General features: G+C 37.6%; 1 protein-coding gene across 3 annotated transcripts in view; it reads right to left on the minus strand.

Annotated features, from left to right (window-relative positions):
* Window positions 1–13380: 13380 nt before the first annotated feature.
* Window positions 13381–25918, minus strand: part of LOC123682146 (membralin) — a 115295-nt gene continuing 102757 nt past the window's right edge. For 2 of the 3 annotated variants that reach the window (XM_045620594.1, XM_045620585.1), the window contains exons 10-12: window positions 17046–17318; window positions 15885–16115; window positions 13381–13842 (exon numbers count right to left, since the gene is read on the minus strand). In XM_045620594.1, the coding sequence (XP_045476550.1) occupies window positions 15909–16115; window positions 17046–17318 (480 nt within the window). In that variant the 3' untranslated portion in view covers window positions 13381–13842; window positions 15885–15908. The remainder of the gene's footprint in view (window positions 13843–15884; window positions 16116–17045; window positions 17319–25918) is intronic. The other variant, XM_045620603.1, reaches the window with a different exon arrangement.

The raw sequence follows: 25918 nt of genomic DNA on the forward strand, positions 1-25918 counted from the left end.
CGATAGTGATTTCTCGCGAAAATATTGAGAATGTATTGGAAGGTATTCAAGAAGACGAAATAAGCAAATGTATAAGAAGTATGGGTTCCAGAACCGTTAAGTGCATTTTACAAAATGGTGGACATTTCGAACACTTACTTAATTCATTTTCATTTACTTTCGAATATTCATTCGATTTTCTTTCATTAAATGAAAATTCGTTTAATTATTATGAATTGAAATATGTAAATAATTATTACTTGTGTCTTGATTTGATTCTGATATGTTCCATTTAGTTCAAGATGAGTAAGTTGATTTTCTCATAGAAATGTATTGCATGTTGTTAATTAAACTAAAGGTACCTGAATGTAATAGAGATCCGACCCAAAGAAATTTGGATAAGGGTCAAAATCACCTGAAAATCAACTTTGAATGACATTGTATGATATATCGTTGAATTCAGCGTTAAAAGTTATTTCGAAAAGTGTCATAAAATATACAGGTCCGTATTAAAAAAAATGAGGTTGAGGGTGGCCCAGAGAGCACGAAACGTTGGATACGAAATCTGATTACGTCAAATTGAGAACAATTTACTGTCGAATAAAAAATTTCTGTAACATTTTTTGATAATATTTGAAATAAAGTGAGGAAAAAAAGAAAAATGAAAATGACATAATTTACTTTTCTTATGATATCTCAATAACCGGCCCTGATAATTTCGATTTGTTTGAACTGCTTGACAATGCTTCTAAGCATGCAATTTTTTCTCCATTTGACTTCTAATACACCTAAAATGAATTGATCTCTAACGTTTCCTACGATCTCCCCCTTCTCCGCACAACCTCACGCCGCCACTGTCGTCGCCCCGAATTCCCCTAATTATATCGATAAATCTCAATGCTCCAGCTCCCGGCTTACACCTGTGCAATAACCGAAAACAGAAAAACTTCCACCGGGGGGTTCCCTGATCCGGGTCGAAGGGACCAGGGCGGCGCGCATCTTTAAATAAAACATCTTCCCCGAGATTGAGACAAATGGACCGGTGGAAGATTAAAGGCGATGCGGCAAACGGAGAGGTGGCTCCGATCCTTCAGATAAACAGAGACGGACGTAGAACCGAGAATGAATGACAAATAAACCTGAAAATCCAATGAATTACAAAGAAGTGTCTCCGGTTACTGTAATTTAGCCCTCGACGGATGCTGCGCTCCTGGACCTCGGTTCAGGCTGAAATTAAATTGGAAATTACATATGTATTTGTTGCCAGTCGTGGAAAACGGATTCTACCCCTCTTTTCGGGGTGGGTATCATCGAATTTCTTCTTCTCGGCTTTTTCGGATGTTAGAATCTCATCTGGACCTCTACCTGGAGATCGTTCAAAGGTCTTTGAGACACGTGCGTTTTTTTTTCTGTGGCAGGTAATTTTGGACTGGCAATTTATCATTTCGTGTGTAACACGTAGCTGAGCAGACGATGTGATCTTCATTGCTGACTTCAAAGGAGATGTGGAAAGGGTAATATGGAACTTTTGCTACACCTCAAAGGAGTGATATATGAGATATAACAACTTCTCCGAGATTATCATGTGAATAATGAGATTTTTTGTATATTGAACAAGTTTTTGGATTTCTATGTTTTTCATATTGATATAATTGGATATTAACAATATGAGGATTACATTGTGTACTTGTCAACTAATTTCAAGTTCATCTTCAGACCCCGAAGGTTTTAACAACAGTATTTATATTAATTCAGGTGCGAAAAAATTGATAAGAAAAACCGAAACATTCAGATCAATGATGAGTTACGGAGCTTTTACTTCATCATTATCCAAAGTAAACCATAGCCATAAATTAAATTTATCCCAGCCTAAAAACCCAAGAAACCATAAAAATTCATTTCTCGCTCGTACTTCGATGATATAAGTGAACAAGTAGCTAATAATCTTTCCAAATTGAACCTGAGTATTGCCCTTCAAATCAAAAAATGAAATATTCAGTGCAAAAGACTTGACCATAAAAGCAAGTGAATCAGTTTATGAATTAACATATTCAACGTGTAATATGAAATCCATATGAAAGGCAGACGTTCATTCAAAACTAGATTTAATGAACATCAAATTTGGTTTTCTTGTTACTTCAAAAATCTCTAAGCGTCATTTTATTAATTTAGACAGCATTCAGATGTTCTTAACAGTATAAAGAGATATAGGAATCATTTGTGCAACCACATTTTGAACTGTCTTGGGAAATTTCCAGTTCAGATGACAACAGTGTAGAGAGAGAGAGATGAAGAGAGATATCTATCGCTATGTTAAGATCCTGTTTTTACTAGTAAACACGTGAAAGTTGAAACCATACATTGGAAATGCTTTAATAAATCACTTAATCACTTAAAAAATTCAGCAAAACAGAAAACAAACTTTCCATTGAAATTTTTCTTGGACTGGTCTTGAAATATTTGATTGAAAGTTTTTGAAACCACCAGAAAGTTTAGTGTATAGGGCAATTCCCCAAAAATATGATAATAAATCGACATTTATCAGTTTGAAAAAACGTCCTCAACTTCAACATGAAAAAATCTCTTTCTATACCTTGTCACAAAATTGAACGAATTGCGCTTCCTATTGCTTGACCACAAAGCTTATAATCCTGATCAGCAAAGTACGGAAGTAAACATAATTCATGAATAACAAAAAACAAACAATTGAAGAAATAACTAAATAAAAAGGAAGAAAAATTACGAAAAAAAAATTGAGGGTTAGATTCTGAATAACAATAATGGTCAAAGGCTAACGTTGGGATTGTTTATGGAACAAGGAAAAAGAATAAGGACAAGCCCTCAAGGAGAAGTGCTAACCATAGACACGTGTTTCGGTCTTTCGGCCCGAAAAAGAGTTAGGATGAGCAACACTTGAAGGAAAACAACAAACAAACGGAGTCAAAAACAGAAGCCAGCCGTCAATTCCTGGACTCAGATATCACGCAGGTAGCTATAGCTTCCCACGTGGTAATGTTGGTGGTAGCCCGAAAACCCATTGGGTCTTCTTGCTGAAACCACTAAAGGACGGCTGGTTTCTGTTGTTGACTCCATTTGTTTGTTGTTTTCCTTCAAGTGTTGCTCATCCTAACACTTTTTCATCGTACTGATGAGCGCCGGAAGCCCCAAACACGTGTCTACGGTTAGCACTTCTCCTTGAGGGCATCTCCTTATTCTAAATAACATTTCTTTTCCTATTCTTCAATGTTCAAACCAGTATTCAAAATTATAGTTTCAAATTTTCCGTTTTCTTTTTCTCCAAGATCTATTATATAATTTTTATTTGAGCGCCTTTGGATAATGGCTTCTATCATAATTGTATAGCCGATTTTCACATAGAAAACTTCACAGAGCGATTCGAGCCTCTAGCTCCCTCTAATCCGAACAAAATATATCGATCCTACAGGATCAAACATCGCCATTAAGGCAGACGAAATCAATAATCGAACGGAGTTGGAAGGAAGTGATCCGTGGGAATAATAAAGTAGCTTTACATAACATAAAAACAAACTGTTATACGTCTACGAGATGCGAAAGGCAGCATAAAAGACCTCAGATGCCCAATTAGGCTTGGCAACACACGATAACATTGACAAAATCTCCTTGTTAAGGGAAAGGTTCTCCCATAAAAGGCGCATTTAGCGAAAACGAATTTTCGTCAAGCTACCGGATTCTATTCAGAAATTGAAATATAAAAATATACCTGAATGCTTCTCTGTAATTCAACTGTGCAACGCGCGCCTAACAAGCACTTCATATACGGTGGCGGGGGTCGAAAGTATATTCGCCAAATAACCGTCCTTGAAAATATCACAAAGCGGGTAGTCATTATTTTCAACTTGTGTTAGTGTCCGTTTATCGAATTCCCTACCAATGGAAATGTTACAAATGAATGAGGCACTGCTTCGGAAATTAGCTTTCAATTCAATTCAATGGCCCTTGATCCTTTTCAACGGGGTATTAGTTTCGACAATATAATAGTCCTTAGTTTTTTTTTATTACAGAATTTATGGTATTATTGACCGTTATGATATTTTTCTATTTGTGTGCTCATTAGGATGTTGGCATTCAGCGAACACAATACCTTTGGAAAGTACACAATTGCAGACTAGAAATTTTCAGGGTATTATGGACTTATAAGCTCTGCTTTTGTCAAAATATTGTATAAGAGCAGAGGATCAAGTTATAATAAGGAAATTCAGCTTTAGTCAAATATGATGTTTTCTTCGATCGACAGCAAATATTGATTTCACACACACATATCAATCAGCAAAGTATTACTTTTCCTGCACTGAGAGAAGTGTTTATTTCCTATTATCGAAAATGTATTATAGTTAATAAATCATTTACTGGATATATGGACAAACAAATATTAGTTTCATGGAAATAAATAATTTATTTGAAATCCCACCAATAATCATAATTTATTATTACACTTCATTTATTTACGCATAACTTATATTAATAATGCTGAAGAAATATGCATTTGAAGGAAATAAATATAGTTGAGGTTAGAGGTTAATATAGCACTGAGTAATAATTAATAAACCTTATTTAGAATAATATTATATGTATCCATGCTGAATAAAAATAATATTTCAATTCAGTAATGGTTAAGGTATTTCTCAGTTAATTATTTTGGTTGTTTCTATTATCCAATTGTTAGTGTCTGAGAAAAACCGTTTACCAAACTAGGTAATTTTTCAGAGTTCATATTGAGGGTATACGGGTTTGAACCCTAGTCATTGTGATTGCATCTGTTCACTCTAACCACTGTTCTGCCAACATCACTAATAACTAAGCAGGTACAAACGATCTAAACCCAAAATTCAGTACAGATGTGCTAAGCGGCGTTCAATAAGCCCATAGTAACACATATTTTAATTTCAAAAAGGAAATTCAAATCGAAGGAAAAGTTCAAGGACAGATTCTTCAAGGAGATGCGCTGCTCTTTGAGGGATGTGTCCTTAAACTTTTCCACAGATTGGATCGCTAGAATTATGTTAGTTTGTTAATTATTAATAAATCCTATATTCTGAGCGAAAAAATTATTGAATTCTTGTGAGAGTTTACTCATAAATAGCAAATTTTCTTGAACTATCAGTTGAAAATTTGTTGACAATGAATTTATGTTATTTGTGGAGATAACATAAGTTCATATAAATTATTTATCACAGAAATATATTGAATATCATCAAATACCTTGTAAACAAATATTTTATTTTCTATTGATGAACTGATTTGAATGCATAATTTAACTAATAATGAATATATTAAATATTAATCTGCTGTAATAGATTGATCTCAGTGTGCCTAGGCAGCAAAGTGATTATTGTCAATGCGACTAAAACATTCGACAATATCTGACGATCAATATTTTTTGCCACCTTCCTTATTTCTGGAGGAGTAAATACTTCTAAGTCGCTATCACTATTTGTTTATTTATTTTATTATTATTATCATTTAATTATCATATAAGTATGGATATATCCAATATTTTTTCAAAAAACTATCCGATATTTCATAACTTGTCAAACTATAATTGAAATGGACATAAACAATTCCAAAGGAACCAACCATTCCAACAATTGGGATTTCTCTCAAATTTTGTTTAAGTTCATCACTAGATACAGGAAAAACAAAAAGATTGTGGGAATTGTAATATTTTGCAAATACGAATCGACGAATAAATTATATAATATTATTAAATGAGAGTATGTAGTAAATATATAGAAGTATTTTGATTATTTTAATTATAGTATTAAATACTAATACGTAAACACTTATTCTATTCTATCCATGTCTTTATATAGTTAAAAAATGAATTACAAGTTGAATATGAGTATTTCATTCCTTGTTGTTCTTATTAGTACATTTTAATTTATATTATTTGTAACAGGTAGAGTAGATCTTTCGTCTTGACGACAGAAGTTCATCTAGATGTAATGAGATCTGAAGTTGTTACATTTATCTCTGTTTTAATCTAGTTCAAGAATGAGTTTCGAGTTTTTTATCGTTTTTTCATATTTTTCGTTGTAATTTGTATATTTCAATTTCATTGTTTTAAGTAGATTTTCCATTTTGACTATAGAACTTCATCTAGAAGTAATGAGATCTGAAGATATCAGATTTATCTCTGTTTTCAAAGTTTAGAAATGGGTTTCAATTGTATTATAAATTTTTCATTTTTTGTTGTTATAATTTTTATATTTCAATTTCATTATTTTCAGCAGATAAGTTGTTAATAACTATATTTATATGATACATAAAAAAAAACTAAGAATAAAATGAACAAATAAATAAACAATTTCAAGCTTCACAAGACAACACTAGTACACAAAAACCTACAACCTATCTTCTTCGATCTGTTCAGCGACAAATTGCATCCGCTTCTCCCTTCACCAGTCGCTTTTCAGCGGGAAAAACAACCCCCCAACCGAACCGTCGATAATGATTAGTCTCCCGGCGAGCAACAGGGGGTGAACATATTAAATAGAAGACAGAAAGATCCGGCGAACTCCCCGTAACCCTTACTCATATGATCGTCTATCAGAATTTCTTCTCCTCGAACGGCTAGAAAAATAATTTGAAGTCGGTGAGCCGTGAGTCCTGTGCGTCCCGAGATAGTGCAGACAGTGCCGCCGCCCCCCTTGCTGACAGACCCCTTCTTTTCACAACCCCGTGTTGCAGACGCGATTCCGATCCAAGTGGATTCGGTATTTATCGATACACCTAGGGGAAGATTTATGAAATAGTAATTTACGTAACAAGTCCGGAAAATAGGGTTTTTTTAGACGAATAGACAAAATTCCAGGACTCGCTTACTTTCAAAATTCCAGGACTCGCTTACTCGCCTACGCTCGTCCTGGAAGTCTGTGAGTCCAAAAAAACCATTCTAACTATGGATATTAAAGCCTTGTTATTAATGCAAAAATAGTGGATTTTTTTTAGTACACCTTATAATTCACAAAATAGTAATTTTTCGGCGACCGTCCGGGAAGTGCTCACTTCCCGGACGCTTTTTCTCTGAGAAAGTAGCATTTCCCGGCCTAGTCCGGAAAGTACGTACTTCCCGGACTAGGCCGGAAAAGAATCATAGAATCCATAGCAACCGAGATAACGGCTGACAGTTCATATGAAATTAGTTGTCAAAAATTTGCATGTTTTTTGCTCGCAATCGCAATAAAATATGGAAAGCAGCAGCGATAGTATTATTTTACAGGGTTGCCGAAAAAATATTGTACGCAACACGCCCGAAAATGGTTTTTTTGGACTCACAGACTTCCAGGACGAGCGTAAGCGAGTAAGCGAGTCCTGGAATTTTGTCTATTCGTCTAAAAAAAACCTATTTTCCGGACTTGTTACGTAATAGTAATTTACGTAACAAGTCCGGAAAATAGGGTTTTTTTGGACGAATAGACAAAATTCCAGGACGAGCGTAAGCGAGTCCTAGAAGTCTGTGAGTCCAAAAAAACCATGTTCGGGCGTGTTGCGTACAATATTTTTTCGGCAACCATGTAAAATAACACTATCGCTGCTGCTTTTCATATTTTATTGCGATTGCGATCAAAAAACATGCAAATTTTTGACAACTAATTTCATATGAACTGTCAGTCGTTATCTCGGTTGCTATGTATTCTATGATTCTTTTCCGGCCTAGTCCGGGAAGTACGTACTTTCCGGACTAGGCCGGGAAATGCTACTTTCTCAGAAAAAAAGCGTCCGGGAAGTGAGCACTTCCCGGACGGTCGCCGAAAAATTACTATTTTGTGAATTATAAGGTGTACTAAAAAAAATCCACTATTTTTGCATTAATAACAAGGCTTTAATATCCATAGTTAGAATGATCCAAATTAGGTCAAATTTGCGCCGTTTTGTTCGATAATTTGTGCTATTTTGAAGACAATATCATTATGCCTCTCTCATAAAAGTCCTCGTCCCTATTTCCCAAAAATTTGAGACAGCTGATTCTCACAATCCCATGTTGAAGTTCGCAAGGAACAAATGGTAAACAAATGGTAAATGGTAATCCTGTTCGTTTGGATTTTGCGAGAAAGCATATCCATTGGGAAAAGGCTGATTGGGAAAGAGTGCACTGAACATATATTTCAAGTGGACATCTGTATACAAGGCAACGTCGATCCCAATGGTAGAGGCAGAATCTAGACTCATCTGTGAAGAGAACTCTTTCCCAATCAGCCTCTTCCCAATGGATATGCTCTCTCGCAAAATCTAAACGCGCCCTTCCATGGGCTGGGGTAAGAGCTGGGCCTCTTGCCGCGACACGAGGCCTTAAATCATATTCTCTGAGGCGATTTCTTATTGTCTGAGTGCTAATTTGCACCCTATGAGTTTGCTCAAGCTGATTTTGAAGGAGGCGAGCGGTTGCAAACCGTTGTCTCAACGAAGAAACTCTCAAGTAACGTTCTTGAATGGCAGTTGTTATCCGTGGTCTACCCTGTCCTGGTCTTCGGACCTGTCTCCCTGAATCTCTGCAACATTCTGGACACACTTGTATGGGAAACTCCAAACCTTTCTGCAATTATTGTGTATGTCCACCCTTCTTCTCGTAAAACTACCGCTTGGGCACATTCCTCTTGGGTCAAATTGCGTGTTTCACGTTGCATAGCGATCGAGTGTAGAAAATCAAACGGAAGAAAAACTATTGATCACTAGAATTGATCGAGAACAACTAATTTCAGAATGGAGCCAATACATTCAAAATCTGATAATCTCATCTTTTTTTATTCCTGCTGGGAAAAAACATCTGTATTGAAGAAAAACGTTGAAAGTGGATAACATATGCATGCATAATTCTGATAAAAATAATTATCATTGAGAACACCTTCAGTTGTAGAATAAATTTGAGATTTCGATAATGTGCGTTAATTCTTTTGCGCAGTGTATATGAGCAATCATCCCGACAAATGTCACGTCCACTTCGATCAAAACAACGAACATCATAACAAAATCCTCGTAGGACAACCAGTAGTCTCGTTGACAATAACAAAAATCAATTAACCCTATATGTCATCTCTCGGTGTGTCGGAAGCCGACACAGTGGTAAGAGCATCTTTGAACCGGGATAGATGAGTGACTTCCTTTGTTCTTGTGTATTATGTTAAGGTGTTTCCCACCTCTCCCACTCCCCCTGCGTGATCCACCTCCCCGCGGCAAGGCTGTTCGACATCGGATGCTGTTTGCCTTGCCATTACCTGATGAAATCGAAGCTGTTGGTCTCCTACAACTGTCATGTTTGCAAGTAGAGTGACGTGCGCCGGGAATAATGTGCGATATTAGTTCCCTCTCTAGGCTGAATTAATTTTCGATCTCGGGGTTTGAGAGGGGGGGAATGTGATATTTTAACGACATCGAGGTGTATTGATGGATGTTGTGGAAGAAAAGAGGTGTATGGACAATGGATGTTGATGTTGTCTTGGTGATAGTTAGATCGAATGACTGTCTGTATCTTTCGGTGATTCGCCACTGGGACTTTATTAGTAGTTTTCTAACATTTCTATGGAATCTATTATTAGATTTTGATAGTTTCAGAAATATCTCTTCAAACTGGGCCGAAATGACCAAGGCTTTTTTATCAACGCCAGCATGTTCAGCTCCTGTTGAAAGACAATTTTCCAGAGCACCTCTTACAAAAACACGCAATAGGTTAGGCGACAAATCTATAAGATGCCTGGAGGTTTCTCAATATTAAGAAACTTTATAATTTTCTTATTTTGTTATGATTTAATTTATGTTTCCATTTAAAAAAAGTTGATAAAAGTGTCTTTTGCCTATTTCATCATTTTTTAACTGATCTGACACTACACAATAAAACTGCTAAAAATCAAGTAGCTTGATATGACTCAATTACTCGATAAATAAATGCTTGACTTGACTTGAGATTGAAAAACTACTGCTTGACTAGAAAATCAAGCCAAGCCGTGTATACCTAATTTCACAGTCCTGTTCCAATGAAATATGTCAAAAGAACTGCCATCCGAAGCGTCATATGTTTAGTTGAAGGTCAGGTTAGGTTAGGTTAGGTTAGGTTAAGTTAGGTTAGGTTAAGTTAGGTTAGGTTGAGTTAGGTTAGGTTAGGTTAGGTTAACTCAAGAATATGGATCGTTTATCCACTGCTGAATGTGTGAAAATTGTGGAAACTTACTACAAAAATAATAATTTCGTATTGAGTACATTTCGTGCATTACGGGTAGATTATGGTCTAATCGTCCACCTTAGCGAACAATCTTTTAATCGAGGACTAGGATTGAATAATTTGAGCTATATTTAAATAATTACACATACGTCGATGTATCCGGTTTTATCGATTTCAACAACTCTTACGACATAAGTACACTGAGTTAACATAACATATAAAGCAGCACTGTAATATACTAACAAAGAGTTTCAGAAACTTTTTATAAATTGTATTGTAATTAGAATTATTTCACCTCTGGCGTCATCTCGGATAATAATTATTAAGATATTGTTGTGTAAATATATGAATGTACAGAGAAATAATGTATCGAATTTTATTCATGAAAATATTTGAGGGCCCTATTGACATACAAGCTTGCTTAGGTCATAGAGTTTCTCATAGTTTTACCTGTGTTTTGAAGATGTATTTTTGGGATGAATAAATTTATTATTATTAGTCGACTTTATGGGAGAGTTCTGCGAGACTTGATTGAGATTGAATATGGGGAAAAGGAGGAGGAAGAGCAGTCAGGTTTCCGAGCTGGAAGATCTTGCGTGGATAACGTCTTTTGTTTGAAACAAATCATAGAGAAAAGATCAAATACTAATATGGAAACTCACCTTTTGTTCGTGGATTTGCGGAAGGCGTATGATACAGTTCCCGTTAAAATGTTATGGAAAGCACTAGAGGAAACAAATATCAGTTATACTTTAATAAAAGCACTGAAAAATCTCTATGATGGATCGACATCACGAATAAAAATTGGTAACAACGTGTCAAGGAAGTTTAACGTAGATAGAGGTTTACGCCAGGGATGTTGCATCTCCCCGACACTATTTAAGATATATGTAGCAAGAGCACTGAAGCAATGGAAGAAAAAGTGCAGCGGAATGGGGATCGATTTGGGAGACAAATGCTTATACACTCTCCAGTTTGCAGACGACCAGGTCCTCATAGCGAATGACAAAGATGATCTGGAATATATGGCTCGAAAACTGCACGATGAGTATAAAATGTGGGGTCTAGATATGAACACCGAAAAAACGAAATACCTGCCAATAGGAGCTCCGCCACAGAATATTCAGTTAGAAAAAGAAGAAATTGAAACATGTACCAAGTATACTTACTTGGGGGTTGAATTTGACTCAACAGGAAAAGACGACAAGGAAATTGAGAAAAGAATAACCCAAGCCAGACGAACCATAGGCTGTTTGAATGGAATATGGTGGAGCTCTGATATTGGTAGAAAACAGAAATACACCATCTATGAGACCTTTGTCAAGAGCGCTCTAATATATGGCGCAGAAACATGGAGAATAACGGAAAACAACAGGAGGAAGCTCGAAGCGACTGAGATGGATGTTTTTAGACGATCTGTAAGAGTATCCCGAAGAGATAGGGTCAGAAACGAAGACATCAGGCGGCGTATGGGAGTGGATGGATCATTGACAACAGATATTGAAAGAAAACAGCTAGTGTGGTATGGACATGTACAGAGGATGAATGTGGACAGACTGCCAAGGATGACCATGCACTGGATAACACCAAACCGCAGGAAGCGAGGAAGACCCAAGAAATCATGGAAGGAAGGAATAACCAAGGCTATGAGTGATAGGAATCTAAGAGAGGACCAATGGAACGATAGGAACGAGTGGAAGTTAGGCATCGGACAACGTCGCCGGACGTTCTAAAACCGATTATATATATATATATAAATTTATTATTATTATTATTATAAATAATCAACTCGTTGATTATAGTTTTAAATCTATAAATGTGTCAGAAATTAACTGAAAGTGAACACAGAAATGATTTGATCAAGCAAATCACCATGATAAAAGTTTTATGAAACCCACCATTAAACTTTCTGTCAACTCATTTGGTTTTCACTTGAGAGTAGTTACTTTTACGAATTATGCTGCTAACTGACTACACTTTACAGGCTTTTGTAGAACATGAACATTTCGTCCACTCTTTTTAGAATTGTGACCAATAAACGTTGGGTCATTTTATAACGTTATTTCCGAAATTTTAAAGGATTTTGAATTCGGTAAACGACAAAGATACTAAAGTCATGAATTTCGAATTAACCGTTGTACCTACCTTTACTTTTTCTGACTCATGCTAATAGTGTATCAGCTCACTTGCAATCTCATTACCATCGGCGTCTTTCAATAAAAAAAAATCGTTTTTGAATTGTACCGGACTCATGGGTTCTTCAAAATTGTACATTAAATGTACCTATAGATACCTCTCATCGAATGAAATATTTTTTGCATTCACCATTTCTCCAGATTCTGCTCAGGTTGAAATATACAAACTGTTGCAAAAAAAAACGAAGAGACCTTATTTTCAATTCTAATTTTTTCTAACATCGAATGCCTCGAATGGTTTTCAAGTTTAAGCATCGCCGATCAATAAAACTTCACAAAATTAGCATAAAAAAAGCAATAACCTAAAATCATCATTTGAATACTCATCATTTCAGAAAATAAAATTATAAAATTATTCTTAATCGTTTCTCACAATAAGCACCATTTGGAAAATATTGTCTTGAACATAGCTAAGTCAATGTTGTTGCGTTTTTTTTGTTAATCAAAGTCATATGAGGTACACACAAAATTAAAATTTTTTCCACAACTGCAACAAAAGTTATGATTTTAATTTGAAATTTGATTTGCGATGTTTCTAGGTCTTTTTGATCGAGAGTTATCGAGTATTCAACCGATCTGGCGGACAGAATTGAATTTTGGGACGGATTCTTAGGATTTGAAACTATTCCCAGCTCAAAATTCGATAATTGCAGACATCGTAACGAAATAATAAAGCTGTCTGTTCTGCGAACGAGACAAAGCAAAGATTCTTTCGAACGCCTTTGAAAGAGAACAAAGGCGTAGGTCGAATTGAAAAACCTCACTAGCAGCATCTGTCCAGATAGCAGTTTTCTGGGGTTACCTAGACAACTCACTGAATAGCTTGTTAAGGCTGTTTGTTATTGATTGGATCCTCGTCATATTAACATATTCAAGCCTGCTTTTGAACAGCCTTCGATCTCCATTCAAAATCCCACTCTCATCGAAACATGTTGCGCACCAATATCAGCTGGATTCCAGAGGCAACTCATGAAATAGGGAGGGGGATGCAACTCTCCAATAACACTCAACTCAATTTCAACTGTTTTATTGATATATCCAATAATCCACAATATCCAAGTTTTCATATATATATATTCATTATTTACATTTCAAAATTTTTAACAAAAGAACCAGAACCTGGAACTGAGAAAAAACGATCCAGAACAACAACAAAAATCACAGATCGATCGCAAAACACACAAAATATATATAATTTTTTCTATTCCATTCACAATTCCATTCACAGTACATAAAATATTGTTTAGAATAAAATGGATTGAGTGTAAGAACGTCTGCGTGGTGCTATACAAAACATTAGTCCATTTTCAAATATCCTACGGTCTAGATACATGCTATTGGTATATGGCGCAGGAACACATAACGAAGGACTAAATTGTCCATCCGGGTTCCCGTAGTCCTTCCATAGGCGATTTCCAAGCTTTATTCGGTTCAGTGCTCCGATGGTAACAGTAATAAGTACATACGAACAATCTGCAAAATCAAATAACAAGATGAAGATTCACTTCTCGAAGGAGATATTAAACAACATAGAATATAGATAAGAAAATTGCATAATCTAGGCTTAATATTAACCACTGGTAAATGTGCTGTCATCGATGGTGAGTAGCAATAGACCGGTTTAACAGTATAATCCAACATCGAATAGAACCAAATATAAATTGAGGATATTCGATTGTAAGCCACAGAATCATTAACGTTGTACAAATGGCGTTCAAACACCAGAGTTTTCTACCCATTGCTGACTTGAAAGCTACAAATCGTCGTTTTCGTCTTCTATCGTGAAAAATCATTCAACAATATGGATTTATTTTTTTGACATACCACAAATGGAAAAAAGGAATGAGGCAGATTTCTAGCCTCTGAGTCACAATTGGAAAGAAATATTATACAGCGCATACAAAGCCAGAGCAAAACCTGTCTTTCAATCGAATAACCTCTGTTTTTATCATCGATGTTGAGTTATGCTGTGATAGTTTATGGGACTCTGGACAAAACGATGGAAATATCTAATTTGGGAAGTTGATACCTTTAGTCACGTGCAATAAAAAACTAACTTGTTGGGTGTTGAAGAAGACATGAATCAGAGTTAATTGAGTAATATCTTTATAGTAAATATTCGAGACGTTAAAAAAAATTGTCAACTAAGTGGAAAACCTAATAATTTTTCTTCACATGGGCAGAAGAAAACAACGAGGAGTCAGGTAGTAAGTTATAGTATATTAACATAACAAGAGTTTCAAGGAGAATATTACGCACGACTAGAAAAAGTTACGAGTTGTGTACTATACTTTTTCTATGACCAGAGTCATAAAAACTTAGGTAAATCCAAAAACTGGTGGAAAATCGCACCACAATTACGAAACGTCAAAAAGTTATCGGCTATGCAGTCTGTTATTAACTCGTTTCCCTGGCAACTACAAAAGGTTTTATCTCATTGGTTATTCGCCGTGCGATTTGCTTCACAGATACAACCGTATTGGTTGTTGATCGTGCTTTTTGTTTACGGTATAATAAATTAAACAGTTTAACGTTGCACACTGCTTAAAATAGGCAGTTACATAATTGGCGAGATGTACCAATTTCGTCTCTTTTTGATGGGGGAGTAGAGTGTAGTTAAGATTGTATAGAAAGTTACATAGGCGTACAACTTCGCTTCTGCCGTTTCTTTCCGAAATGCGAGGCTTTATTGTGATATAATTTCGAGATGGCTTGTTGCGTCACTCCCAATGATCCTGCCATTTCTTGTTGCGTTTGGCACGGGTCTTTATCAAGTAATGCCTCCAACTCTGCATCTTCGTAAACCTTCCCTTCCACCGCCATGCTGGTCATCGACGTCAAAATCACCGTTCTTGAAGCATCGAAACCGCTCTCGGCAACTTTTTTCACTTCTAACGGCTTCACTATTAGTAGCCTCAGCCGCACATTTTTTCATATTAAAGCAGAAAATTAAAACCTCCCGCAAATGACGAGAATTTGGCTCTTAAGCTGATATATTTGATCGAGAATAGCTTAATGATGCAGACACAAATCGATGGCGTTATGTTTACAAATAACTACTTGTATGACATCTACGATCTATTCATTTCGACAACCACTTACGGCTACAGCCATCTATTGCAAAACGTACACCTAATGTTTTAGTAAGTTCTTACAGATCACTAGAGAGGATAAGAAAGGCCAGTCAGAGTTAAGCCAACTTGAATATTCATTTTTTGTAGTGAATATTTATAAACTAAACGTACGATTTCCATGCAAGTGCCTGTCACTTGTGCGACAGGCCTAGATCACACTTTCTACGTTATTAAAAAGACAAGAATGAATGAACGACATGTCAACAAAATATATCCATTGACCAGTAGTAAGCTGCAATTTCAATGATCGCAAGAGATGATGCTGATACTGATGACATAAGCCAGTCTATCGCTACTCACCTCTCATAGCAACACGTTTCCCTGTGGTCAACCCAGAAAAATGTACAGTAAAAAATTCTCGCAGTATTTTACGAGACTCACCTCCTCCTCCTCCTCCTCCTCCTCCTAAGGTTGGTCAGGAGCGCCAGGAGGCGGTCTGGGGGGGTATTCCGTCGTCTGAATTGCCTCGTTGACGAACTCCCCCTCGGGGGTCTGCACCGAGTGCGTGGCAAGCGAGGCGGCGCTGGTCTGACTAGTGGTGCTCGTGGTGGCAGGCGACGCCGAGGTGCCCACCGATGTTGTGTTGTTCTCGTTGGACGTGGATGTTGCCACCTGAAACAAAAAAAAAATGGAGGGGGGGCTGAAGGAAAGCTGAGCCTTGGAGAATGTTGCGTAGGAAATGAAACCTTACGGAAAATCTTCAGATCTTATTCACCGAAATGAGGGAGTGTTCACTCAGTCAATTTATTTTTCAATAAGAGGTTTGGCGAGTCTGTCTCGAGCCAATATTTAGGTGCGCCCTCTCCCGGGGGTATTGTGTTTCGTCCCGAGATCGCTGGTGGACTCATCGGTTAGGCTATCCAGCGATCTCTGCCTAAGACACACCTTCCCACACCATCGGGTGAGAAGTGAATCGGCTGCTTCGCGTCGACCCCTTTAAATACGCCGGGGCCGAAGTTGTGTGGCGCATTACCACCATGGTGTCATCTCTGAGCAAACCGAGTCACTACAGAGGTTTTATCTTGGGAATGAGGCATTTCACAAACTACATTGAACCTATTTTGCATAAATACGTAGGTCTTAAAGCTTCTAAAGTTCAGTTAACACCAAAACTCAAGCCGTTAGATCACCAGCAAGGTTGTACCTTCGCTTATTGGGTCCATGAAATGCACTAAAAAGATCCATATTTTTTTTCATCGAAAAATCATATTCAATGATCAGACCAATCCTCATTTGTTGAAAAGCTTCTCCTGAATGCGTCACTATTTGTTGGGCTGGTGCTGTGATTGTACCTACTTATTCGAAAATGGTATAACTGTTACGTTGAAGGGATTTCCCAACCGGCCATAAAAAAATCATTAATCACAGCTCAGTTATACCATTTTCGAATAAGTAGGTACAATCACAGCACCAGCCCAACAAATCTACAAAAACAGTTAATATGAGTGGAGGTCGTTTTGAGGTTGGTACTTTAGAGTTAACGAAATATATGACAGAAAAATTCTAAAATTTCAGAAAAAATTAATGAAAAATCCTTCCTACCTGGGTGGTGGTGGTGACGCTGGTCTGTGTCGTGACCGAGGAACGCACCGTGCTCAGGAACTGGTTGATCCTCCGGATGGGGTTCAGACTCAGCACCGTCGGGGTATTCCTGCCGCTGCCCCCGCCCGCCGTCCTGTCGCCCGGACCCCTTTGGGCGGCGGCACGCACCAACAGCGCTGGATTCGGATTGGTCCTGAGTAGGAACTGCTGGATGTGGGCCTGCTGCAGGATCGCCGGTAGCTCGTAGTGGTGGAAGAAGTACACCATAGAATGCTGCAAGAAAAAACGGAGCCGTTAGACCTCGACGTCTTCTGGAGGCGATAAGAGGCTTAGTGAAATTCGTTGCTGACAGGATTCGTTAAATCCCGACTTCGGGAGGGCGATAAGTCAAATTCTTTTGCTGCCAGGATTCGATGAGAGTTGCTATACTGTTGTTGATTTGGGTGTTGTTGAACGGATGGTAATTTTTCAGAGGAAAACATTCATTTCGGATAGGGGGAATACTAGCGATTTTTTTGACATTTTGGATGACGGAGTCAACGTGACAGGTTCTCAGATTGACGCATCAGATCGAATAATCATCTGCTTATCAAGTTGACTTTTTGGATTAATATTATAGTAAATATCGCAGTTGGTTTCAATGAGGAATTTTTTCTACGTGCAATTTTTTTCGTTTTCTCTTTACATGAGGTGAAAAAAACTGTTACCAAAGACTGGAATTTATATTTTTAATGTGAATTCTTGAATGCTTCTTCATGTTTCTTCAACGTGAACTCTGAAATTTCGTTGTAGGGTTTATTATTTCATAAAGAGCAAATATTCACGCTTTTATATACTGAGTGCTTTCGGTTATTGGTATTTTCAAATATATTATTATGTCAAGAGAATAATAACTCAAAATATGAATCATTCATCCAAAGGACCAGGCAGCAGCCTAATGGAAAATTTTCACCGATTAGTTTTTATGAATGTCTGGTATTTTGTGGAATATGGGTTCAATTCAATTCTATGACTGCATTTCGTGATACATTTTCGTTGGAAAATGGCAACTCTTTGAACTAACATTTCTCGTAGGAAAACATCTTGAATGGATAACTTTTGCGCGAGAAACATTTCTTACCCATAAGGTAACTTTATACTGGTTCTTAATAGAAATTATTGTTAGATACAGGCTGAGTCAAACATAATTCAAAATGTCGTCCGTGGAATTTTCCAATTTTTTGTCATTTCTCTTAGTTCGAGTACACTATTGAAATCTCAAACAGTATTGACTTTGCGATGACCATTTTTTGAGATATACAGGGTAATGTATAAACAGCAGCGACTGTTATTACAAAAGTTGTCAAAATGTAGTAGTATAAAGAGGGTCGACTGTTATTATAAAAGTTCTCAAAAAGTTGTATGCACTGAAAATTTCATACAGATTAACAGTAAGAGACACCTTGGCTTTAACTTATTATTATTTTGTCATTGTACAACGGGAGACATTTAACAGGGTGTCTCAAATTCGATGCTCACTGAGAGCTTAGAGCACCTCAAGAACTATAAAACTCAGAAGAAAATCTTCAAATACCCACGATTTCTTTTTTTTTTTGATAATAAGATATCAGAAAGCAGATCATAGATATTTTGATTCGTCCACAAGATGCAGAACGTTTCTTGAAAAATGGCTGTTTCAAATATTTCGATAAATCTTGGATTCATTTCGAGATATTCGAAGAATTGCAGAAAATGTTTTTAATAATTTTATCGTTCATATGATACTTATAACGGATAAAAAAAATAGTGAAATATTCAAAAGTCAATTTTCAAGAATCAAAATATCTATGTCTGATATCTTATTATTTCGAAAAAGAGATCAGAGGTTTTTTTCTCTGAGTCTTATAGTTCTTGTAGATATTTTTCGATCATCATAATTTCAAGACATCAGAAAAGATGAGAAATATTGAAAATTTTTCAATAATACGTCCTTGAAAAAATTTTCTTTTTAAATATATTATTACGTCAGGGATTTTTACGGTATGAATCTGCAAATGGAATAGATGGATTTTTCAGAACGAAACATTTTGAATGTTTTTTTTCGAGGTATATAACTTTAAGTTGGCATTACTGTTCAAGATGGCGACCAATTCAATAGCTGTCAAGTGATTTATTCTCAGTTTGGTTTGGCAATTCATCATGAATAGACTCACGCCTGAACAACGCTTGCAAATAGTGCAATTTCATTTCGAAAATATTGGTTCTGTGCGGAATACGTTTCGCACACTACGTCCATTTTATTTTGTTTAGCGATGAAGCGCACTTCTGGTTGAATGGCTACGTCAACAAACAAAACTGCCACATTTGGAGTGAAGCTAATCCTCAAGTGTATGTCGAAACACCGTTACATCCAGAAAAACTGACTGTTTGGTGCGCTTTATGGGCTGGTGGAATCATTGGTCCGTAGTTCTTCAAAAACGATGAGCCATGATTACTAACTTTTTCATTCCTGAATTGAACAACCATGATGTCCAGGAGCTGTGGTTCCAACAAGATGGCGCAACATGTCACACAGCTCGTGCCACAATCGATTTATTGAAAGACACGTTTGGTGACCGCCTAATTTCACGTTTTGGACCTGTGAATTGGCCTCCAAGACCTTGTGATTTAACTACTTTACTACTTTCTGTGGGGCTGTGTAAAGTCATTGGTCTATGCGGATAAGCCACAAACCCTTGACCATTTGGAAGACAACATTCGCCGTGTTATTGCCGATATACGGCCACAAATGTTGGAAAAAGTCATCGAAAATTGGACGTCCAGATTGGACTACATCCGAGCCAGCCGTGGCGGTCATATGCCAGAAATCATATTCAAAATGTAATGCCATAAGATTATCTTGGGGATAAATAAAATGCATGTTAATCGAATAATCCATCGTTGTTTTATTGTTTTCAAAGGTCTCTAACGTCAAAACTACCCTATAGAAAAACTATTGCCTATTGAACATTTTGTTTGGAATGACTTAAACTATAACATATCAAATATTCAGCTAATTTAACAGTATGCCATTTTCCCTAATGAAATGTGCGGTATCCTTCGCCACCGAAGATCCATTGTTCAGCGGTTAGCACTGGAACTTCAACGCTGAAGACCTAGGTTCGAATCCACCATGTTCCTATAATTTTTTTCGTTATCTAACCGCTTCTTCTCAACGATTTTCGATTCGAAATTCGCACTTTACGTTCCGAATTCGAATTCTCCTCTCTGTACCCACCCCCTAGGCTCCACCTCCCCGGACCCGAAGGGTTTCCGGGAATGTCGGATCCGGTATAATGTAACCGTCGAAAAAAGGCCACCCGGGTGTATCGTGTGCACTTGTCGTATCCAGGTTCCCGAATTACGGGTCCCCGCGGGGGGTCTTTCTCTCTCCGGAAAATAACGGGGGAAGGGGAGATCGAGACATTGTTTTTCTCCCACATGTCGCGTATCTCCCTCTCTCCCCCGGCCGCTCGTCGAGGTGGAGCGGCCCCTTTCTCTCTCTCTACTCCCGGAAAAGTCGCGTGTCTCCGGAAAATGGAAACGTCAGCTTACGCAAACAATTCCCCTTTTATAATGGACCGCTAATAGATACACGATACGGCCCTTTCCAGAGACGGAATCCAGGGCGGCTTCGGCGGCCAATTATTCCCGGACGCGAAACGGGAGCTTTTCCCCCCGATGGATTACGCGAGGATTATGCGATCGGTTCGTTACGCGTTTTTCGTGGGGATTTGATGGACGGGAATTCGGGGATTTTTCGGTACAACCGACAACGTCGCTTTTTTCTTTTTTTCTTGATTTTTCACGATTTTTCGGTACATTCGGCAACGCCGAGAATTTTTCAGAAATTCCTTAAACTACTGACTGAAGTGTTGAAGACTCGTCTTGTTGCTGGATATAGTCTAAATGTCAAATAGTTGTCATATATATTAGGTGTACAACTTTGCTTCCGGCCATTTCGCAATAGATAGCTTTAGCGGAAAGTGGTAGTCTAAATAAATAGATCATAGATGTCATACAATAAGCTTATCGATTTGTGTCTGCATCATAAAATTATTGTCGATTAAACATGTCAGCTTACGAGCCAAATTATCGTCATTTGCGGAGGTTTTAATTTTCTACTTTAATATAAAGAAATCTGTGCCTGACGCTCATCAATTGCTTTCACATACCTATTGTAGGCCGCTATTAGTGAAAGAACGTGCCGAGAGTGGGTTCAACGCTGAAAAAATGGTGATTTTGACGTCGAAGACCAGCATGGCGATGGAAGAAGTAAGGTTTTCGAAGATGCAGAATTGGAGACGTTACTTGATGAAAACTTATGTCAAACGCAACAATAATTGGCAGGATCATTGAGAGTGACGCAACAAGCCATTTCAAAATGCCTGAAAGTCATGGGAATGATTCAGAAACAAGGAAATAGGGCTCCGTACGAGTTGAAGCCGAGAGATGTTGAACGGCGTTTGTTTGCCTGTGAACAGCTGCTTGCAAGGCAAAGACGAGTTCTGGATAGCAATGTGAGTGGAGATGAAAAATGGATTCATTACGATAATCCCAAGCGCAGAAAATCATAGGAAAATCCCGCCCTGCTTCCACGTCGACCAATATTCACGGTTCGATCTGTAGATCGAAAATTCATAGAACTTATAGCATGACCATACACTGACACATTCGTTTCAGGTGAGATGAGAAAAATTCAGCTTAATCCTAGAAAAAGCTAACCTCTACATCTACAATCAAAAACCTCGTGAAAGCAATTCGACTACCAGTATAATGAAAATCCAAATCGAAACGATCTTTATAATCTTCTAGACCATTATCGTTATGCTATACAATGGTTCTGACCGCTTCAAAATAGGTGTTTTATCTTTCTTTTTATGTGAAACTTTCCCTAATTTTCCATCATGTTGTAGGATACTACACTACAGCGGTATCCATGAAAAATGCTATCAATGATTAAAAAGGTATAAAACACAAGCTTAACAATCTTGAGATATTGAAATACAAGCTCTAATGTACAGAGTTGGATAATTGTTTGGTTTTAAAACTTTCGTAGCTTTGTTAAGATTTTCAGGTCGATAGATTATATTCATATTCACTTATATAAAATAAGATAAAGGGTGCAGTGGCCTGCACCCTTTATCTTATTTTTTTATAACATTATCTTCTATGGAAAGGTGTGATTAGAATGAAAGTTAACACATCTTCCTCTGCTAATCATTTTATTTGTGGCGACAAAAATCAATTACACATACTGTCAGTGTCTAGCCAAAATTGTCGTCACAATACTTAATATTAATGTACCTACATTAGTGTAACAATCGTTTTTCGCGGTACTTGTGCATACAACTTTCCCATTCATAAGGTTCTCAGAAAGATACAATAGAGAATATCTTTCCCCTACCCTAATTAGTGTGCAGGCACCATGATACATTGCGCAGGCATACAACTTAGAGAATAAGAATAGGAAGAAGAAATCCACGGTGTACAATATGATTTTGTGTTTTTAACCCAGGTTTAAATCTGGGAAAAGGGGAGTTGGATGGAGTAAGTTGAGTGTACAAGGGTTTTTCAAGGGATGTACCACAATAAAGTTCTCGTCTGTCATCCATCAGTGTTTTAATAATCTCCACGAAAACGTGATATACCCCAAATAACTATCGATTAGTTTTCAACTTATTTTCTTCTCTGATGGCCATGATGTCTAAAAATGAAATTAAGTATTGTTTTCCTCTTTCTAGTGTGAATTTGATTTGTTGGTTGAAAGAGTTGAAGATGTTCAACTTCACAAAAAATAAATTGATCAAGCATTCAAAACCTCCCAATTATACCAACGGTCACATCAGAGTCTCGTTACACCGCAAAATAAGACGAATCGACGTATCCATCACGCTACATCGTATACGAAAACGACGACGACGTCGAAAAAAACGACGCTATCGACGACGCGATGAAAACGAACAAGTTCTTCCCGGAAAAACTTTTTCCCCCCTTTATCGGAACCTGAAAAATTGTACCTTGTTAAAAATTAACCCCCTACGGGCGTCGGGAACGGCAAGACGGCCGCCGCCAATGAGACATCATTAGCGTTACGAGTCGCGACTTCCGGTGAACCTTCCGCTTCCCCCTTTGTACCGTGTTTGTACGCGAACCTATCTTTTTTTTTTCCTGTCTTTGGCCCGTATTTTTTGAACGGAAACTTTTTCGACTCCCTTTCGGGGTATAGTCGTCTAGGACGGACTTCGATCTGCTGAAAAGTTGGTGATGAATGTTTGGTTTGAGGATTTTTGGACGACTTGAACTTTGTTCTTTGAATATTTAACTATTTGATGGTTGATCATGATTAAAACAAGTTTTATTCTTTCTCTGTTATTCTACTCAATTACTAAAATTTGAACATTGAAAATCTATACACGGGGTGAAATTTTTGCTAAAGACTAGAAGCACTAATATTTTTAGACCCGGAACTGGATTTTCAGAATTCTGAATACTTGTGTCAGTTCCTCAGAACAGAAAACTTAGATAGAGGGAGCATATGTCATTGTCAGTGAGCAAATTTTGTCCCCAACATGAACTATCAAATTCGACATGAAGCGCGCGGAAATTAAAACATATCAGTGATACAATATTTCACTCAATTCGCGAGTTTCTCCACGAAGAACGCATTTCATATGTTATTTATTTTTATTATTATATTTATATATTATATTTATTCTCATTTGGTTTGACAATTCATCATGAATAGACTCACGCCTGAACAACGCTTGCAAATAGTTCAATTTTATTTCGAAAATAATGGTTCTGTGCGGAAAACGTATCGCGCACTACGTCCATTTTATTTTGTTTAGCGATGAAGCGCACTTCTGGTTGAATGGCTACGTCAACACACAGAACTGCCGCATTTGGAGTGAAGCTAATCCTCAAGTGTATGTCGAAACACCGTTACATCCAGAAAAACTTACTGTTTGGTGCGCTTTATGGGCTGGTGGAATCATTGGTCCGTACTTCTTCAAAAACGATGATGGCCAAAACGTTACAGTCAATAGTGATCGGTATAGAGCCATGATTACTAACTTTTTCATTCCTGAATTGAACAACCATGATGTCCAGGAGCTGTGGTTCCAACAAGACGGCGCAACATGTCACACAGCTCGTACCATAATCGATTTATTGAAAGACACCGCCTAATTTCACGTTTAGACCTGTGAATTGGCCTCCAAGATCTTGTGATTTAACACCGTTAGACTACTTTCTGTGGGGCTATGTGAAGTCATTGGTCTATGCGGATAAGCCACAAACCCTTGACCATTTGGAATACAACATTCGCCGTGTTATTGCCGATATACGGCCACAAATGTTGGAAAAAGTCATCGAAAATTGGACGTCCAGATTGGACTACATCCGAGCCAGCCGTGGCGGTCATATGCCAGAAATCATATTTAAAATGTAATGCCACAAGATTATCTTGCGGATAAATAAAATTCATGTCAATCGAATAATCTATCGTTGTTTTATTGCAATTTAAAGTTCTATACCTCTAAAAAAAAACAACCTTTATTTCCATTTTTGTGAAATATTGTATGCAAATTTTACTGGTAGTAGATATTTTAAAAAATCAGATTTTAAAATACTGTGAATATAGGATGTGCTTGATCGGCCTGGATTTTTGTCCCTTTCATTGTGGTGAATTCAGAGATCAGAACCACGATCATAATAAACGACTGGGCTCGGGCATTTTGAGTTGTAACAAAGAGATTACACTAGAAAAAATTCATGATAAGCATCAATTAACGATACTGTTTGAGGATAGGTACGTCAAAGCGTTAAACCACGGCTTCATTCCAGTTCTAGCAACATTCACTGACAACTTCTCCATAAAGTTAAAATAATCTTCCAATAATTTCGAAAAAAATAAAACAACAAACTATGTATTCGAATCCTCAGGTCGCGTAGTATCCGATCGAATCGATTCCTTCTTTGGGTCCGCAAGATCAACCCAATTCCGGCAGCCCGAATCCCCCGGAGTATTCACTCGCTGAGAGAAACGACGTGGAGGGTCATATCCTCCGATATTTTTCCCATCTAACGTCTTAATAAGATCGGGGACGGTTTCGGCTTTTGGATCGCGGTGGCCGAAATTGGGCTTCGCGTGGGTCACGCGGGAGGGTTCCTGGATAGGAATTCCCATCAGGCGCCGACTCCAGCGATGGTAGGGTTACGAAGACCCGCAATGACCATCAGGGGATTGAATTATTAGAGTGTTAACAAGGGGGTGTGGGAGGTTCGCGAAACAATCTCGACTTTCATTCGATTTCACTCGAGGGGTGCTGATGCCAGCACTCTTCGTACGGCAGCTTTGGTCTTGGGTTTTTCTGCTGCTGAATCAGGTTCTCAGAAAGATACAATAGAGAATATCTTTCTCCTACCCTAATTAGTTTGCAGGCACCATGATACCATTGCGCAGGCATACAACTTGGAGAATAAGAAAAGGAAGAAGAAATTCACGGTGTACAGTGCATCCCATTTTGGGTGAGACAGCCAGGTTTCTCGCTTATTATTTAAGATAGAGCCTTGAGGTTTTCACGTTCCTGTCCTACTTTTTCGAGAAACTCAAGTTGGTCTAATCAGATTCTGCATAACTGTTTCCGTTCAAAAGATACAGGGTGATTTTGGAAATTGATACTTTTCGGACCCCTCCTTCATCTCCGAAATTATTAGAAATAATGCTGAGCTGAAAACTACGTCTGAATCAGAATTCTGCGTAGAATCCAGTGGCGTACTCAATATTTTTTTTCGGGGTATGGTTTTGAAGATTCAACTCAAACCTATATTTTTTTTAATGGAACACCCTA

The sequence above is a fragment of the Harmonia axyridis genome, chromosome 1 (assembly GCF_914767665.1).
Source record: "Harmonia axyridis chromosome 1, icHarAxyr1.1, whole genome shotgun sequence".
Taxonomy (NCBI): domain Eukaryota; kingdom Metazoa; phylum Arthropoda; class Insecta; order Coleoptera; family Coccinellidae; genus Harmonia; species Harmonia axyridis.